This window comes from Ylistrum balloti, unplaced genomic scaffold (assembly GCF_031769215.1).
Source record: "Ylistrum balloti isolate Yb309-2 unplaced genomic scaffold, AGI_CSIRO_Ybal_v1 Utg370418, whole genome shotgun sequence".
NCBI classification, from domain to species: domain Eukaryota; kingdom Metazoa; phylum Mollusca; class Bivalvia; order Pectinida; family Pectinidae; genus Ylistrum; species Ylistrum balloti.
In genome coordinates, this window is record NW_026782283.1 from 404,310 (window position 1) to 423,718 (window position 19,409).

Below are 19,409 nucleotides of genomic sequence, written 5' to 3' on the forward strand. Positions count from 1 at the left end.
TCCAAATCAAAGAAGGAATATACGGAGGACAAAATCCTAGAAATGATTGAGTTTCCGGTTGACAACATCTTCGTCGAGTTTGGTGGTAAGATCTTCAAACAAGTTATATTCGATTAATGTTAATACTCAGTTTGTTGGATAAAGTTAGTGGAATAATTTTGAATTCCGTTTATAAATGTTACGAGATTGGTCATTGTTCAATCAAAAATAAAATAAAGTATAAGATAAATATATACAAAGATACAATGATACTAAGGAAATCCTCCTGGATCTGTCCGGATCGGGTTTTTATTTTAGTATACTATGAGGCTACTTCCGGTATTTGTCGCCTCAGACTGTCTGCTTCCCCACTGAGTAAGTATCATTTTGCAGTTTTACATCTTTCACGTGGCGTTATCTCACTGATAATAACGTTACATTGTATAGTTAATACAAACAATAGATAATTTACTGATACAATAGGAAAGAGAAATAAGATTCTACCGAGTATCCAGTATAGGCCCGTGCATGACAGTTCTCAATCTGCATGATTGTATTGGCGGATATGCGACAAGGCGTCTGTTAAAATATGTTCCTCGTCATCTTACTTACTAAGTCGATTTCTGAATGTAGACCTTAATTAGGCCTCTATACTCAGAAATTTTGTATTGCTAAGTTATTCATGTAGTCACTCCTATTCGATGTAATGTTCGGTTGGCTGTCCACTACCCTGGACATTCTGCCTTCTGATTCCCAGAACTTGTCCAATCGATTCGCAGATGTATTTAGGGCTGGCGATCAGACCACTTTTTCTGGCAATGAATTCCAGTTATTCACAACTCTCTGTGTAAATATTTTCTGATGTGCAGTCAACATCTGTATTTCTCAAGTGATAGTGAGTTCCCTGGAGTACATTTTTCTGGTTCACTCTTAATAAGTTTTATGCTGCATACTTGTCATAAAGTCCATTCAGTATTTTGTACACTTCAACCATGTCTCAATTGTCCCTTCAATATTTCAGTTATGGCAAATCTAAGTATCTCATTCTATCCTCATATACCATATTTTTCAAACCTGGTAGAAGCTTTGTCACCTGGACACTCTCCATGTTGAACCTCTGGCATTGTTGAAGTACAGAGTACCCCAGTCAGTGTATTTTATTGTAAATATTACACTCCTTATATAGACCAATACATAGGTACTAGCTAATCCTTTTTGGAATTCCTCAATTTGGAATCTTTTATATCAGACATTTGACAATATCACTCGTCTTCCAAGGAGGAATTCAAAATAGGTTAAGGTACTAACCTCAGCTGTCAATAAGACATTAATTGTCTGGTAATATATGGTAATAAATGTTTATGAAAGACTACTAAATCCATGTACACATATCCCTTTAATTTTACACAGTAATTAAGCATTTAACAGTGGTTTCTGTTGGTAAGGCTTGCATGTAAAACTTTTTTGCAAAGTTTTTCTTACTCTTTGTCTTGGAAAGATCCTATTTTAATAAATGTTGCATACGTGCATTGCAGTAGATAAAAACTGGGGAAGTAGACGGTAATACAGGCTCTTTGGACCCCTTGTTTGACTAAGGTCCAGATGTTCTCTTTATAGTTTACATGTGTGCTTGTTATGCACATTTCAAATGTTCTTTTTGAATTGTGACCAGATTCTGATCCATCGACCATGTAAGAAGATTACAAAACATGATCCACTTGTAGTGCTGAAAAGTATTCATCATGGGGCAAGCAGCATCCAAACAGGAGGCATTTTGGGAAGCCTGTGGATTCGGTCATACAGATAGAGTGCAGAAATTTCTCTCGGAGGGTGACATAGATGTAAATTGGGTCTCGTATACAGTAAGTTTTCATTTATCTATTAGTATAGCTACTGTGCTTCTGTAAATGTATGTTATAAAGTCCAGTCATATGTAATGATTTGCTGTAGAATAACCAAACAATGCCACATCTTTGTCCTGTTATAAGCCTGTACTTTGAAATTCCAAGGGCTTATTTCATGATTGATATGAGAGATATTGGTGGATTATGTTTTTTTTTTTGGTTTTTGTTTTTATCTTTTAATGTTAAAATTAATTCCATGTAAATCTAGCTATAATTTATAGATTGGATCTTTATGTTTTCAAGTCAATTTAAAAACCAGTTATAATTAGCAGACTAAATCCTATTGGATTTTGATGGATTCTTATTGAAACATTCTAATGACAAAATAAAGTATCATAAGAATGATTGTTTAAGAATAGAACAATAAATTATTTGAGTCCCTGCTATTATAGGATTCAACAGTATGTTGATGTTATTTGCTCCGCTGACTTTTCAGCATGACTGCTGTCCAATCCATGTAGCTTCCCAAGGAAAGCCAGCAGTATGTTGATGTTATTTGCTCCGCTGACTTTTCAGCATGACTGCTGTCCAATCCATGTAGCTTCCCAAGGAAAGCCAGCCATTGTGCAGATGTTGCTGGATGCAAACTGTAATGTAAATGTGAAAGATAATGTAAGTCAGGTGTTATTTATAATAGATGATGTAAATGTGCATATTACCTATGACAAATCATGGAATTCTGAAAGTTTGAAGGTCTTATACATATACAATTTGAAAAAGTCTGAACGTCAGATATATATAAGAAAATTTGTGAAAGATGATATAAGTCTGATAGTTAGATAAATATTATTTATGGAAGAAAATATAACTCTATAGCAGATGTCGTCTGTTAAAGATAATGTAAGTCTGTATTTCTGTAAAACGTGTAGAATTTGTGAAAGATCGTAAAAAGTAGTGATAATTTAAATTTGGTGTATAAAAATAGTAATGGTATATGATATGTGATTTGTGAAATGAAGAAATTGAGGAAAAATATTCTTAAGAAACAGAGCTTGATTGTTTTATTTATAGAGAGGAAACCTGCCAATTCATCATGCTGCCATGAAAGGTCACTCTGATATCATAGAAAGTCTGATAGCTGCTGGTTCAGAGATCAACACACAAGACAAGGTCTGACAGAAAATATTATCATCAATTTTAGTTGGTTTTAAATATTATATTATTGCTACAGCTATTGACATTGTCTACAGAGGAATTGTCAGTTAAAACAAAAGTTCTAAAATTTAATGGTTTCCCTTTGGATAGACTTTAGAATTGTCCATTTGGGAACTGAAACAATGTGCACCCAAGGAAAGTAATTTATCAGGGTTGCACTAGTTGTAATGATATAAAACCAGACTAAAAGAATCTTCAGATAGGGAAATTCCCCATGGACCAACATCCTGAGAAGTTCATATGTGTGTTGTGGTTCATTTGTTAGGTTTAGGAAGGTAACCTGTTGCTTTGCAGGCTGTAATTTTTGTAGGATCTTTTATGTTTGCCAAAAATTTTGGTGTGCAGGCTGTAATTTTGCTATATTTTTCATGCTCCCATATACTTTGGGAATTTGATCCCTCATTACATTTATTGAACTTTGAGTACAAAGGAGTGAGTCCAAGACGGCAGTTCTTCTGTGTAATTTATAATTATTGCGGAGCGTTGTTAACTTGTTTTGGCTCTAGGTGAGCTGTCATCAGAACAACAACTCTAGGCAGTGTATTGTGACGTCATGGATACATGTGTAAGCAAGCAAAAGTTGTGATGTCATAATTCAATAATTACATTGAACAATGGGTAAACAATATATACAGCGGCTATAGTAGACATTATAAGTTGATATGAAGTGCAGAGTAACTGCATAATGAGTGATAATATTTAAAGTTGTAGGTTATAATCATAATAAGCCAGTTTATTCAGGTAAAGCTTATAGTGAAAGTGATATTCCAATGCTCCGCAATAAACATCCAGTATACGGAAAAACTACCATGTTGGACTCACACCTTTGTACTCATTACCCGGATGTTTAGTGAGACCTTGTGTGTACTATTAGATCCATGGCTAGTTCATCAGGATTTCCACAGAAATTTACTCTTCAGGACGTTGTGCCACCACCCCTGTATTGATTTATTGACCTGACTGATAAATATTGCTATGTGATGGAAAGTTTAATTGAAAATCAATCTGTGTTTAATCATTGTGTGTTAATTACAGAATGGCTGGACTCCTCTACATTGTGCAGCTTATTGGGGCCACCTGGAGGCTGTACGAGTATTAGTTAAACAAGGAGCTGATGTCAACACCAAAAACAAGGTAGGATTTGACAATTACCATGAGGTTGGGGCAAAAAGTGACCCAAATTTTTAATTTTGGTTCGGCAGGAATTTGGTGGTAATACCACAAAAACATTTGTTGGCTTTGAAGAATAACTAGTACATTTGTGTGAATATACAGGCATTTTTTGTTTCAAAGTCGGCAGTGTCTGAGAAATGCGTTTGAAAAGAAATTGATTATATTTTGGGGTTGAAGTTTTTGGACTCTCAGGGATCGAACAACAATTTATTTTCATGAGCCCATTTCAAATTTATTGTCAAAAATAATAGAAAATTAAAATATTTCCAGTAATTCAATGAGTCCAATGAAAATTTCAGTAGAACAGGACTCAGAACAAGCATGTAGATTGATTAATTGTCTCTTTTTCATTCTCAAAGGATGAACGAACAGCACTTCACGAAACTGCTCGATCTCAGGACTACCATGAGGAAAGGCTTGGGGGGATTGCTACCATTCTGATCGATGCAGGTTCTGATGTTAATGCCAAAAGTAGTGATTTAGGAGAGGTTTGTACCAAACTTCAAACTTAAAGCTGATTTTTAAGAAATTCATTAAAAATTATATTACATAATATTTTGCTGATAAACCATGCTTATGAATTTGAAATCTTGCAATTTTAGAATTTTCAAACACTTATATAAATTTTTTGAAAAGTGGGTGTTTTTACATATATAGACATTGTATTTATTCTAGACAGGACTACTACATATTGCAAGACAGTAGATTTCGATTAGATTTAGTGTTATTGAATTAAAAACATCAGTATTGATTGAATAGCTTGATAGAAATTGAAGCATCACATACACCTTGAAGCTAATGATTAACGTGAGTTATTCTTATCAGTACGTGTTTGGATACATATAAGGTGAATGTAATATGTATGGAAGAAATTATTGACGTTGGTTGTAACTAACAATATATTCCTCTCTCTATGTGTTCAGAATACATGTAAGGCAAAAATATTGACAGTGTTTAAAAACCCTATTGATGATTTAAAATATTTTAAATTTTAACTTTTTCATTTCATTTTGATTTTATGAGATTTTTTTTCATTTCTCATTAGGTTGCTTATGTAGATCAATGATTAGCCTAAATAATCATAATATGAATATGTTTCTCTCCATGTAATAGATACATTTTTATCTAGTCATTCTAACCTGATGTAGAAAATTAAGATCTTGTGCACTTTTTGTACAGGCGGATTTCACAGGTCTGATGTTTGCTGCCTACCACAATCATCCTGAAGTGGCCTTAGCGTTCATAAACAGTGGCTGTGATATAAATGCCTTTGGAACGGTAGGGATGTTTATAGTACAACTAGTAACTTTGTCCAAATATATACTGAAACGTCCTTGAGTAAATAAATAAATTTTACAGAAAGATGGGTTAAGAACCCCAGAGCTCAAGGTACGGGGCCCAATAGAATAAACAAAAATCTATTGATATTCTTTAAAATTCTGCAAGTTTTCTTCTATAAAAGATATTCTGTGATATTATAAATATTCATGAGGGTTTTGTTTTCATTCTTTTGAGTACTTTAAATAAACAAATTCATATGTTCACGAACTGTTGAAATTAGTATAAGCAGTTTTATTGATTTAAATTTATCCACAAATTCCGCATGAAATAGAAATTTTTTTATAAAGCCACAAAAATGTATGATTTTTACAGTTAAAGTGTTTTCATCTAGATTACTAAGATGTATCTAGATTAAATGTTTTAATCATGAAACACTTTCAGCTGTAAGAGAATTTTTACAAATCACTGGTTGTGGACCCCTTTTGGCAGCCCAATATAGGTGCAGAACAAATTCAAATTTGAGTCAATTTCTGTTTAAATGTTGGGCATTTTCCCTGGAGCTCATTGGAATGGTATCTAGTAATTGAAAATTTAAACAAAACATTATTTAAATTGATTTTTCTTAAAATAAGAAAGGAATTTTGGTCTGGTGTATCCTTGTGTGAAAGGAACTTAATTTAATAAATGAAGAGCAGAAGGGCAGGCTGCTATTGGAAGTAGTTATCAATCCTTTTTTAGGATAATTTTTGATGATGGTGTGTGTGACTGTTTTGGGCCCCTTGTTTAAGGTTGTTGAAGGAGAGGGGCTGGATGCATTTTGGCAGTAACAAAGAGCAAATCTGCTCTTCAAGGTCATCCTCCCCCATCCACTCCAGAACTATACTGGAAACTGTCATGATGTCTTTTAGTGTAATACTGTTGCATCTTAGTTATGTCTCCTTTCAGAATGGCTGGACAGCACTACATTGGGCAGTTGATCGCAACAACGAGGAAATGGTATACGTTCTTCTAGAGGAGGGAGTTGACCCCACCAAACGTGCTGTGGTAGGTCACATTGTTATCAAACCTAATTAAAGTTAGAGCCAGCATCATGTTTAGATAGTTTTATTTCGCCATGCTAGCAAAGATAAGTCAGATGATCGACTAAAATCACTTCAACTAGTAAGAAACCACAAGATAGGTCAGTATATTGATCAGTATTGTGGTGATGCCTGATCTTTGGGACAAGTTTATCATTAAATCATTGTATCTGCTGTGGATGTAGTTGACAGCTACTAGTTAAGTAGTGCATCTCAACTTGTCGAAAAGGTGACGTGTGACTGTGCATTACAGCATTAGACAAAGTATTAGTCTAGTTCCAATATGGATGTGTTTCATGATGTGAATTTTTGAGAGTAGACCACACCTATCACAGAACACTTTACACTGGTTCTGTATCCACCATTATGAATTGTCACATTATATATGATATGTACTTAGGTCTATTCCAATAAATCATCTGTCCTAACCCAGGACTGCAGGTTTCCTTTAGACCTATTCATTAAAACACCTGTCTTACCTCAGGACTTCAGGTTTTGTTTAGGCTATTCAGTAAAACATATGTCCAATCCCAGGATTCAGGTTTTCTTTAGAGCTGTTTGGTAAAACATCTGTCCTACCTCAGGTCTCCAGGTTTTGTTTAGGCCTATTCATTAAAACACCTGTCCTACCTCAGGACTTCAGGTTTTGTTTAGGCCTATTCAGTAAAACATATGTCCAATCCCAGGATTCAGGTTTTCTTTAGAGCTGTTTGGTAAAACATCTGTCCTACCTCAGGTCTCCAGGTTTTGTTTAGGCCTATTCAGTAAAACATATGTCCAATCCCAGGATTCAGGTTTTCTTTAGAGCTGTTTGGTAAAACATCTGTCCTACCTCAGGTCTCCAGGTTTTGTTTAGGCCTATTCATTAAAACACCTGTCCTACCTCAGGACTTCAGGTTTTGTTTAGGGCTATTCCAGTAAAACATCTGTCCTACCTCAGGACTTCAGCTTTTGTTTAGGGCTATTCCAGTAAAACATCTGTCCTACCTCAGGTCTCCAGGTTTTGTTTAGGGCTATTCAGTAAAACATCTGTCCTACCTCAGGTCTCCAGGTTTTGTTTAGGGCTATTCAGTAAAACATCTGTCCTACCTCAGGACTTCAGGTTTTGTTTAGGCCTATTCAGTAAAACATATGTCCAATCCCAGGATTCAGGTTTTGTTTAGGGCTATTCCAGTAAAACATCTGTCCTACCTCAGGTCTCCAGGTTTTGTTTAGGCCTATTCAGTAAAACATCTGTCCTACCTCAGGACTTCAGGTTTTGTTTAGGCCTATTCAGTAAAACATATGTCCAATCCCAGGATTCAGGTTTTCTTTAGAGCTGTTTGGTAAAACATCTGTCCTACCTCAGGTCTCCAGGTTTTGTTTAGGCCTATTCAGTAAAACATCTGTCCTACCTCAGGTCTCCAGGTTTTGTTTAGGCCTATTCAGTAAAACATATGTCCTACCTCAGGACTTCAGGTTTTGTTCAGGCCTATTCAGTAAAACATATGTCCAATCCCAGGATTCAGGTTATCTTTAGAGCTGTTTGGTAAAACATCTGTCCTACCTCAGGTCTCCAGGTTTTGTTTAGGCCTATTCATTAAAACACCTGTCCTACCTCAGGACTTCAGGTTTTGTTTAGGCCTATTCAGTAAAACATATGTCCAATCCTAGGATTCAGGTTTTCTTTAGAGCTGTTTGGTAAAACATCTGTCCTACCTCAGGTCTCCAGGTTTTGTTTAGGCCTATTCAGCGAAACACCTGTCCTACCTCAGGTCTCCAGGTTTTGTTTAGGCCTATTCATTAAAACACCTGTCCTACCTCAGGACTTCAGGTTTTGTTTAGGCCTATTCAGTAAAACATATGTCCAATCCTAGGATTCAGGTTTTCTTTAGAGCTGTTTGGTAAAACATCTGTCCTACCTCAGGTCTCCAGGTTTTGTTTAGGCCTATTCAGCGAAACACCTGTCCTACCTCAGGTCTCCAGGTTTTGTTTAGGCCTATTCATTAAAACACCTGTCCTACCTCAGGACTTCAGGTTTTGTTTAGGCCTATTCAGTAAAACATATGTCCAATCCTAGGATTCAGGTTTTCTTTAGAGCTGTTTGGTAAAACATCTGTCCTACCTCAGGTCTCCAGGTTTTGTTTAGGCCTATTCAGTAAAACATCTGTCCTACCTCAGGACTTCAGGTTTTGTTTAGGCCTATTCCAGTAAAACATCTGTTCTGCCTCAGGTCTCCAGGTTTTCGTTAGGCCTATTCCAGCGAAACATCTGTCCTACCTCAGGACTTCAGGTTTTGTTTAGGGCTATTCCAGTAAAACATCTGTCCTACCTCAGGACTTCAGGTTTTGTTTAGGGCTATTCCAGTAAAACATCTGTCCTACCTCAGGTCTCCAGGTTTTCGTTAGGCCTATTCCAGTAAAACATCTGTCCTACCTCAGGACTTCAGGTTTTGTTTAGGGCTATTCCAGTAAAACATCTGTCCTACCTCAGGTCTCCAGGTTTTCGTTAGGCCTATTCCAGTAAAACATCTGTCCTACCTCAGGACTTCAGGTTTTGTTTAGGCCTATTCCAGTAAAACATCTGTCCTACCTCAGGTCTCCAGGTTTTGTTCAGAACTAATTAGCTAAAATATCTATCCCACCCCAGGACTCCAGGTTTTGTTTAGGACTATTCCATTAAAATGTCTGTCCCACCCAAGGACTCTAGACTTTGTTTAGAAGTAATAGACAGAGAACCAAACTATAAATAAAAGTGATATATTTTGTTTTTAGTTTTAGTTTTTCAAAGCTTAGTTAGAGAAAAACAGTGGTCAGTGTATTTTATTCTGAAAATTGACATGACTGCAAAATCAATGACTTTCAAATTAAAACTTACGCTAAAAATATCAATCTGATATTTCTCCACATATCTAAATCTGTAAAATGATAAGAATGGTTTGGTATTATTTATTATCTCTATGCAAGCATTGAGCAACTTGGGCCTTGGGGTCAAGTAGGTATTTTCGGGAAGAACCCTGATAATGCCAGCTCCATTTTGTTGTTATTACTGTAAATCACCTTTTTGTGTCAATCACGAATTCTAATCCCTCTCATCCAAAATTAAATCTAGACGGCGACCATGTTGCTTCAGTTAACAATTATAGGGTCTTGAAAAACCCAGGTCTTCAATAGATCAGTTGCAAATGTAAATTAATTTCTCGATCAGCGTTTGAAAATCATGTGTTTTTTTAATATGTCTTTCAGAGGTACTGGGGTGCTCTTGAAAAATGGTATTCACAAAAGTAATTTTCAGTATTTTATTACAGAAAGTTTTTGTGTTGGTGTATTTTGTATCAAGGTTGTTTTATTACAGAGAGGGGAGCTGGCATCAGATCGTACTTCCAAGCAAGACATCAAAGATATCCTCATGAATGCTGTTAATATGTTTAATGAACTTGCACTTCTTGAAGGAAACGGAAAACCAAAGGTACTCAATAGTGTTTGATCTAAATAGTTGTTTGATTTTGGGAGTGTAAAATTTACGGCTACCTTGGTTATCTGATAATTAAATAAGAAACAGCACAGGATGATATATTTGCAATTTTGATTAAATGCAGAAATATTGGCTGTTGGTAATTTGTATGTAATTTTGTGCTATATTTAATGGATGTAAAATGTACCAAAATTTAACCTTCAGGCATTATTTCCAGCTGTGTCTAAAGTTTAAAATTCTGTATGATAATTTTAAAGTTGAATGAATATTGGATATATGGATATATTTCAAAACAAGAAATCATGTCTTCTCTCAGAATCATATAATTAATGCTCATCATTTCCTAGCGACTTCATTATAGGGATTTAGGTCAAACTTTACATTCATGAACAACCAAGATATCAGATAAAATTCAGATTTGGTTATAAGGTCAAGGTTACTGTTACCTAGGGATTTAGGTCAAACTTTACATTCACCAACAACCAAGATATCAGATAAAATTCAGATTTGGTTATAAGGTCAAGGTTACTGTTACCTAGGGATTTAGGTCAAACTTTACATTCACCAACAACCAAGATATCAGATAAAATTCAGATTTGGTTATAAGGTCAAGGTTACTGTTACCTAGGGATTTAGGTCAAACTTTACATTCACCAACAACCAAGATATCAGATAAAATTCAGATTTGGTTATAAGGTCAAGGTTACTGTTACCTAGGGATTTAGGTCAAACTTTACATTCACCAACAACCAAGATATCAGATAAAATTCAGATTTGGTTATAAGGTCAAGGTTACTGTTACCTAGGGATTTAGGTCAAACTTTACATTCACCAACAACCAAGATATCAGATAAAATTCAGATTTGGTTATAAGGTCAAGGTTACTGTTACCTAGGGATTTAGGTCAAACTTTACATTCACCAACAACCAAGATATCAGATAAAATTCAGATTTGGTTATAAGGAGGTTACTGTTACCTAGGGATTTAGGTCAAACTTTACATTCACCAACAACCAAGATATCAGATAAAATTCAGATTTGGTTATAAGGTCAAGGTTACTGTTACCTAGGGATTTAGGTCAAACTTTACATTCACCAACAACCAAGATATCAGATAAAATTCAGATTTGGTTATAAGGTCAAGGTTACTGTTACCTAGGGATTTAGGTCAAACTTTACATTCACCAACAACCAAGATATCAGATAAAATTCAGATTTGGTTATAAGGTCAAGGTTACTGTTACCTAGGGATTTAGGTCAAACTTTACATTCACCAACAACCAAGATATCAGATAAAATTCAGATTTGGTTATAAGGTCAAGGTTACTGTTACCTAGGGATTTAGGTCAAACTTTACATTCACCAACAACCAAGATATCAGATAAAATTCAGATTTGGTTATAAGGTCAAGGTTACTACTACTGATTTAAGAAAATCCTTGTCAGCACCCCCTAGTGACTTCATTCTAGGAGGGATTTAGGTCAAACTATACATTCATAAACAACCAAGATATCAGATGAGATTGCGTTGTAGGGTCAAGGTCGATGTTACTATTTAAAGAAAATCCTTGTTTAGACTTTAGTTGCTTCATTCCTGGAAGGATTCTAATCAAACTTCAGACAAGTGGATCTTCTGTTTGGGATTATGTCAAGGTTAACTGCAAGGGAATCTCTATCATTTGTGATGCATTGTTAAATGATTAAAATCTCCGTTCACAATAGATAATTAATAATGGTGTAAATATGCTTTATATTTGTTTCTGAAAAAAATTGATTCAATTGATAAGGAAGGCAGACAATTCAAATGTGTTTTGATATCAAATTTATGGACTTCTTAAAAGAAGCAATACAAATTTGTTATTGATAGCTCATGTAAGAGTTTTTCTCTGGGTTGAATGTTTTAATTGAATTGAAAAAGACATGGTTGTGCCTATCAATAAATTAATTATGGGCTGTGGTAGGTGACAAGATGTTCAGGAATCACTTCAGATGTAAATAGTTTTGTCCAACATAATGACAATTAACAATACATCCTGTCACTTCAGTGACTCATAAAGCAGTAAAGCAGCATGAGTAATAATTTGATTTTTTGATTTTTTTAGGGGTTAACCTAATAGATTATTTGTGTAACTGCACGAAAAAAAAACTGAAGTGATGAAAATGACATGAAATACTATTCACTTACAGTCTCATGTGTAGTAAAAGATCTAGCAAACATGTTTAAATATTATGGATACTTTCAGTGTGTATTGCATACTAAACTCTCAGGGGTAGTTCCCAGCTCCTAGTCAACAGGTGGCACAGTGAAATGACTCATGTTGGAGATAAATGTCCATGTCCTTGTGTGATTAGAAGTCAAGAGTGTGCTGTCATTCACGTTAGTTCCAACCAAGGGAGATAAGTCCTCCTGATTTCACTACAATATAGCTAAAGCAGAAGTTGATGATTTCTGCAACTTTAAAGAAAAAACAAAATATGTTGTAATATACTTTGACAAAATACCTGTAATATTTGCTGATCATTTACTAGGTAATATGTGTTTATTTGTTTTTAAGAAAACAGATTTGGTGGAACTGCCAACAAAACAGGAGGGGAGATGTGGAAGAGATTTGTCAAAAACTGGAGACAAATCTCCAGAAAAGGAGACTGTGACAGGAGAGATTATTAGTTCAGAGGGAAAAAGTGATATTTCTTCAGATATCACAGACAGTGACAATGATACCACTAACAAGGAGGACAAAAGTGCAGTAAACCCTACAAACTCTTCGGATGTGCAAAACTGTGAAAAGAGTTCCAGTGGGAAGGGAGATAACTCATGCAATCCTACAAACATTATGGACCCAGCAGTAGAGAATGCTACAGAACAGACTGATGAATTAGATAAAAATCCCGATGATGTTTGATAATTTAAAAACTAGTTAGAATTCCTCGATGAAATTTTGAGCAGTATAACTGCCTGAAAGAAGGAAGTTGAATTTTCTGTGCACAAATTAAAGTTAGTACAGATTATATCAATTGTATAGATCTGGCAAACCATGTTCTACACATCTTTATGTGCCCTTGTTTGATGTAAAATATGAGTGTATGTTTGATTTTATTCAATATTGCAAAAAATTTTTGTACAGGAATGATCCGACACAATCAGGATTATCATAAAAAATTTGTCCCATACAATGTAACCTTCAAATGAAACTATAATAAATAACAAGAAATGTATTGTCCACATCCATTATATATGCATACCAGAATCGGAAATCAAGGACACGACAGACTCTTTTACATCAGCCACTTATCTTGATCGTTCCTACAAGGAAACCAACATGAACAGCTGTCCACCAATCTGTATGAGTAGTATAGAGAGCCTATACATACTACTTGTATGATAAGCGTGATGTTTTTCAGTTTCCTTATTGTGAATTTTCCATTTCTGTATAGCAACATCGCTGCATCCCGAACCTGTGGTGTTTACATGTTGCTGTTGATTTGATATTCAAGGATCTGCTCTCATTGTTGTGCAAGAATTTGTCAACTGACAAGCAAACTTGTAACACAAATATTCATATAAGTAAACACAGATTAGAGCCAATGTTGTGGTGCTATGTGTAAATTAGGGTGTTCCTGATATCCCTTGCTGGGATACCAACCAGTATGCAGGGTGATTGAGAAATAGGGACTAAAGACGCAAGTATCAACCACAGCAAGCTCAGGATAAGTTGGTAGAAGGTTTATTAATCTTGTCAAGCGGTTTCGCCCGAACTATGTGGTCTTCATCAGGACAACAAATGTGATGAAATTTCCTCTGAAGTACTTAAAATGTGGGCACCTTACATTATGACGTACACATTAAGGGTCACATACGTGACCTTCCATTACATTCTATAGTTTCCGTAACGGTTAATACAGTTCATTGTATGTATTCTACACAAGTATATATCAGATATTGTGCCCGTTAACCAGTAAATTAGGAGTTTCTCAATCATAAATGGATTTATCAACGATTGCAACTACTGTTACAGAGTTCATAAAATTAAAAGATTTGTTCATCCAAACAAATGGTAGAAGCAGAGTTCGACTCATATTGTTGGCTGTTTCCTCCTACTTCGGATTTGGTCGTAGACATCTACTGGTATCCCAACATCTTGTAGTCCTGTGTGTTTACTTCAGATGATTTAGAAGAGGATGCAGTGTCGTCACTATCTCTATCCGACAGTGCTAAGTCCTTTTTAAGCAGTTCAATGCCCTCCTCCAGGACTGGTCTGAACTGTCGGCTTTGAGGACCAACTGTGCTTCCTGGTTTTACTCTGAATTTTACCAGGTCCAATTGGTTCTTAGTCAGCACTTCGAATAGCTATTTATCATCAGGTTTTAATGTATTAATTTTGGACATATCTTCAAACGTTTTTCAAACGATCATATGTTTCCTTGCGCCCGTATGTTCATTTGCAGGTTTTTATGAGACCATGCACTGTGTCTGCATGTCTCCGTAGGTTCCTCATAGTTGAGGAAGTTCTCCCAGAGTTGATGCAAGAAATTCTCAGTTTCGTATTTGGCTGCTTTCTCAGTATTGTTTTGGTATACACCATGATGAGATTATTTTGAGACCATCAGGAGTTGTGGTTTGTAGGATACTATCCAACTTCCTTCTGTTCGAAGTTGACGGTTGGTATCCGTGACGTCCTTCACAATACCTATTACTTTGACGTCATTATTGGTGTGACCTGGCGATGTGAAAGTTGCTGCCACTGGTTTGTCATCTTCTTTAATATGTATGCTGTACAGATGATTATAAACGGGGGTATTAATGGTAGTGGATGTCTGCCCGACGTATTGTTTACTGCATTTCCTACAAATATTCATAAGATGCAGGTTAATGAAAATGAAAAAGTTTTATGGTTGTCATAGAGATCTTATTGTGAAATATTTTATTTCTTTGTGCAATATGGAATTGGACATGCTTGGTGCTCATAGTTTACCTGTTTGTTCAGTTGTTGTATACCTTGGTCTCTTTTCAGAACACCACATAGATTTACATGGCGTCTATCGTCAATGAAGCAGAAGATGCCTACTCATCTGGTACGCATGGTCTTATTATCCTTATGCTTTTTCAGGGGTCCCCGTGTAGATCTTTTTTTTTTGTGCATGTTTGCCCTAGTTTTATTGAATTTTAGTTTTGATTATAATTATGATGACATGTTGGTATTTTCGTGTTGTTTTTTGAGAAAAGTAATTTTCAAATATGCAAAACAGCCTCTGGAGAGAAATATTGATATACATATATAAAGAGCAGTTATTTCATATTTCAAATAATTTAAAGAAAAAAAAAGAAAAAAAAAGAAAAAACATTTTCATTTTGCTGTAAAATGCTCTTAGCTGTATTTCAAAGATTACACCCTTCAACTATGTTTTACAGTGAGTAAAGCGGATGTCTATCTATGTATCTGTTAACCATATTGTATTCAGATTGCCAATATCCACAATCTGACCTATGTTCAATGATTCACTGAATTTCATTTAAGCAAGGATGCACTAGACTAAATTTGAACAAATTTCTGTCATTCTGACAGAAGAAAAGGGTTTAAACAATATGATATATATCTCCCTTTTTTAAGCCCAGCCCCTCAGATACCAGGGGGCTGTGACCCACCAACTATATATATAAAATTGGTTAACCTTTCCCTCAGGATGCTTTAGACCAAATTTGATAAAATCCTGCCATTCCTATATCAGAAAATTTAAAAAAATGATTTCTCTATTTCAAATAGTATTCCCCGCCCCTCTGCCTTTAAGGTGGTCAGGCTTGCTCATATATACTTGTCTCCCCATCATCAAATCATGATTTAGACTAGATTTGGACAAAATCCTACCATTCCTAAAGAAGAAAGATCTTACAGAACCTGCTATGTTTCTGTTTATCGAGCCCGCCCCTCCTGCAATATTCAGTTAGATTTACAAATAAAATCAATCATCATCATTTTTATTTTATTTGCGAAGTAATATTTATCTGGCTTCTGTAAACGTCAAAATCATTTCCCATGTGAAAGCCATGACAATCACAAGAGGTCCAGAGGGCATGTATCGCTCACATGGATATTAAAGCAATAATACCAAATCATGATCTTTGTTAAAGACGTCAATGTATATCAGAGATAATATCATGTTAATGTTTATCAGTTAACCAAGAATGAATTCACTAGATACTCTGTTTTTTTTTCCAATAAAAGGTGTTTATGTTAATTTTTCTAAAAAAAAATCTGACCCCTGTGAACTTGAAAACAATCTTTTGAACAAAAGGAACAGACAGTCAGACAACGCCTTCGGTACATTTCAGTCGAGTTTAATGGTTTACATGTTTCGACACACTAGGTGTGTCGTCCTCAGAACTCGACTGAAATCTACCGAAGGCGTTGTCTGGCTGTCTGTTCCTTTTGTTTCTTACGATTTTGGAGCCGGACTCGGTATTCCGTGCGGAATCCGCCTTGTGTGGACTATTGAACTTACCGTACGATTGCACCGGACATTGGATCTCTTTTCCTTTGTATAATCTTTTGAACAAGTTCACAAGTCATGTTTTGTCTTATGGTTCAAGTATTTCACAACTTCCTTAAGTACATCCACTACTCCCTTACCAAACATATCACATCCTGTAATCAATGACTACCAGTCTGTGCTCTTGTCAGGTTGTCCAAACAATTCCATTGTTGATGAAAGTTGTTCTGATTCTGGTTTTCAGGGAACTGCTCTATTTTCGCGCACTATGCCCAGTCAAGTTGATTTGACTCACCTACCAAGGGTCTTAAGTCAGCATGGATTTCTGGAAAATAAAGATTCATATATTTAGTAGGAGTTGCTGGAATTCAAAGCAGATGAATAATTCCAGTGAAGATTTAAAACTAATTACATTCCATTGATCTTCATTAGACATGTTCTTTCAAGTTTCCTCTGACCCCAACACCAGAGGTTAGACATAATGACAGACTGAACAACATGAGACATCTGTCCATCAAAATGTCTAGCGTTTGATGTCAAGGCTAAATGATCCAGACATGTCTGCAGTCATCCCAATCATATTCTACAATATTGTATACACTAGTAAATACATATTAAATGCATTACCTTGTATGGAACTTTACCAAGGGGAACCTAGAAATCTCATCCAACCAGTAACTATTGTACATAGAAATGTGACATCATATACCAAGGGAAACCTAGAAATCTCATCCAACCAGTAACTATTGTACATAGAAATGTGACATCATGTACCAAGGGGAACCTAGAAATCTCATCCAACCAGTAACTATTGTACATAGAAATGTGACATCATGTACCAAGGGAAACCTAGAAATCTCATCCAACCAGTAACTGTTGTACATAGAAATGTGACATCATGTACCAAGGGAAACCTAGAAATCTCATCCAACCAGTAACTATTGTACATAGAAATGTGACATCATGTACCAAGGGAAACCTACAAATCTGATCTAACTAGTAACTATTGTACATAGAAATGTGACATCATGTACCAAGGGGAACCTAGAAATCTCATCCAACCAGTAACTATTGTACATAGAAATGTGACATCATGTACCAAGGGAAACCTAGAAATCTCATCCAACCAGTAACTGTTGTACATAGAAATGTGACATCATGTACCAAGGGAAACCTAGAAATCTCATCCAACCAGTAACTATTGTACATAGAAATGTGACATCATGTACCAAGGGAAACCTAGAAATCTCATCCAACCAGTAACTGTTGTACATAGAAATGTGACATCATGTACCAAGGGAAACCTAGAAATCTCATCCAAGCAGTAACTATTGTACATAGAAATGTGACATCATGTACCAAGGGAAACCTAGAAATCTCATCCAACCAGTAACTATTGTACATAGAAATGTGACATCATGTACCAAGGGAAACCTAGAAATCTCATCCAAGCAGTAACTATTGTACATAGAAATGTGACATCATGTACCAAGGGAAACCTAGAAATCTCATCCAACCAGTAACTATTGTACATAGAAATGTGACATCATGTACCAAGGGAAACCTAGAAATCTCATCCAACCAGTAACTATTGTACATAGAAATGTGACATCATGTACCAAGGGAAACCTAGAAATCTCATCCAACCAGTAACTATTGTACATAGAAATGTGACATCATGTACCAAGGGGAACCTAGAAATCTCATCCAACCAGTAACTGTTGTACATAGAAATGTGACATCATGTACCAAGGGAAACCTAGAAATCTGATTTAACCAGTAACTATTGTACATAGAAATGTGACATCATGTACCAAGGGGAACCTAGAAATCTCATCCAACCAGTGACTGTTGTACATAGAAATGTGACATCATGTACCAAGGGAAACCTAGAAATCTCATCCAACCAGTGACTGTTGTACATAGAAATGTGACATCATGTACCAAGGGAAACCTAGAAATCTCATCCAACCAGTAACTATTGTACATAGAAATGTGACATCATGTACCAAGGGGAACCTAGAAATCTCATCCAACCAGTAACTATTGTACATAGAAATGTGACATCATGTACCAAGGGGAACCTAGAAATCTCATCCAACCAGTGACTGTTGTACATAGAAATGTGACATCATGTACCAAGGGGAACCTAGAAATCTCATCCAACCAGTAACTATTGTACATAGAAATGTGACATCATGTACCAAGGGAAACCTAGAAATCTGATCTAACTAGTAACTATTGTACATAGAAATGTGACATCATGTACCAAGGGAAACCTAGAAATCTCATCCAACCAGTAACTATTGTACATAGAAATGTGACATCATGTACCAAGGGGAACCTAGAAATCTCATCCAACCAGTAACTATTGTACATAGAAATGTGACGTCATGTACCAAGGGAAACCTAGAAATCTGATCTAACTAGTAACTATTGTACATAGAAATGTGACATCATGTACCAAGGGGAACCTAGAAATCTCATCCAACCAGTAACTATTGTACATAGAAATGTGACATCATGTACCAAGGGAAACCTAGATATCTGATCTAACTAGTAACTATTGTACATAGAAATGTGACATCATGTACCAAGGGGAACCTAGAAATCTCATCCAACCAGTAACTGTTGTACATAGAAATGTGACATCATGTACCAAGGGAAACCTAGAAATCTCATCCAACCAGTAACTATTGTACATAGAAATGTGACATCATGTACCAAGGGGAACCTAGAAATCTCATCCAACCAGTGACTGTTGTACATAGAAATGTGACATCATGTACCAAGGGGAACCTAGAAATCTCATCCAACCAGTGACTGTTGTACATAGAAATGTGACATCATGTACCAAGGGGAACCTAGAAATCTCATCCAACCAGTAACTATTGTACATA

The 19,409-nt window shown here is 35.7% G+C and overlaps 1 protein-coding gene across 1 annotated transcript; it reads left to right on the plus strand.

Annotated features, from left to right (window-relative positions):
• The first annotated feature begins 308 nt into the window (after positions 1-308).
• LOC132554609 (serine/threonine-protein phosphatase 6 regulatory ankyrin repeat subunit A-like) lies at positions 309-13,239 on the plus strand. The gene is made up of 10 exons (XM_060218929.1): positions 309-354; positions 1,652-1,841; positions 2,400-2,495; positions 2,895-2,993; positions 4,074-4,172; positions 4,571-4,699; positions 5,391-5,489; positions 6,438-6,536; positions 9,905-10,018; positions 12,579-13,239. The coding sequence occupies exons 2-10, from the start codon at positions 1,722-1,724 to the stop codon at positions 12,924-12,926; spliced, it is 1,203 nt and encodes a 400-aa protein (XP_060074912.1). The 5' UTR covers positions 309-354; positions 1,652-1,721; the 3' UTR covers positions 12,927-13,239.
• Positions 13,240-19,409: the final 6,170 nt, after the last annotated feature.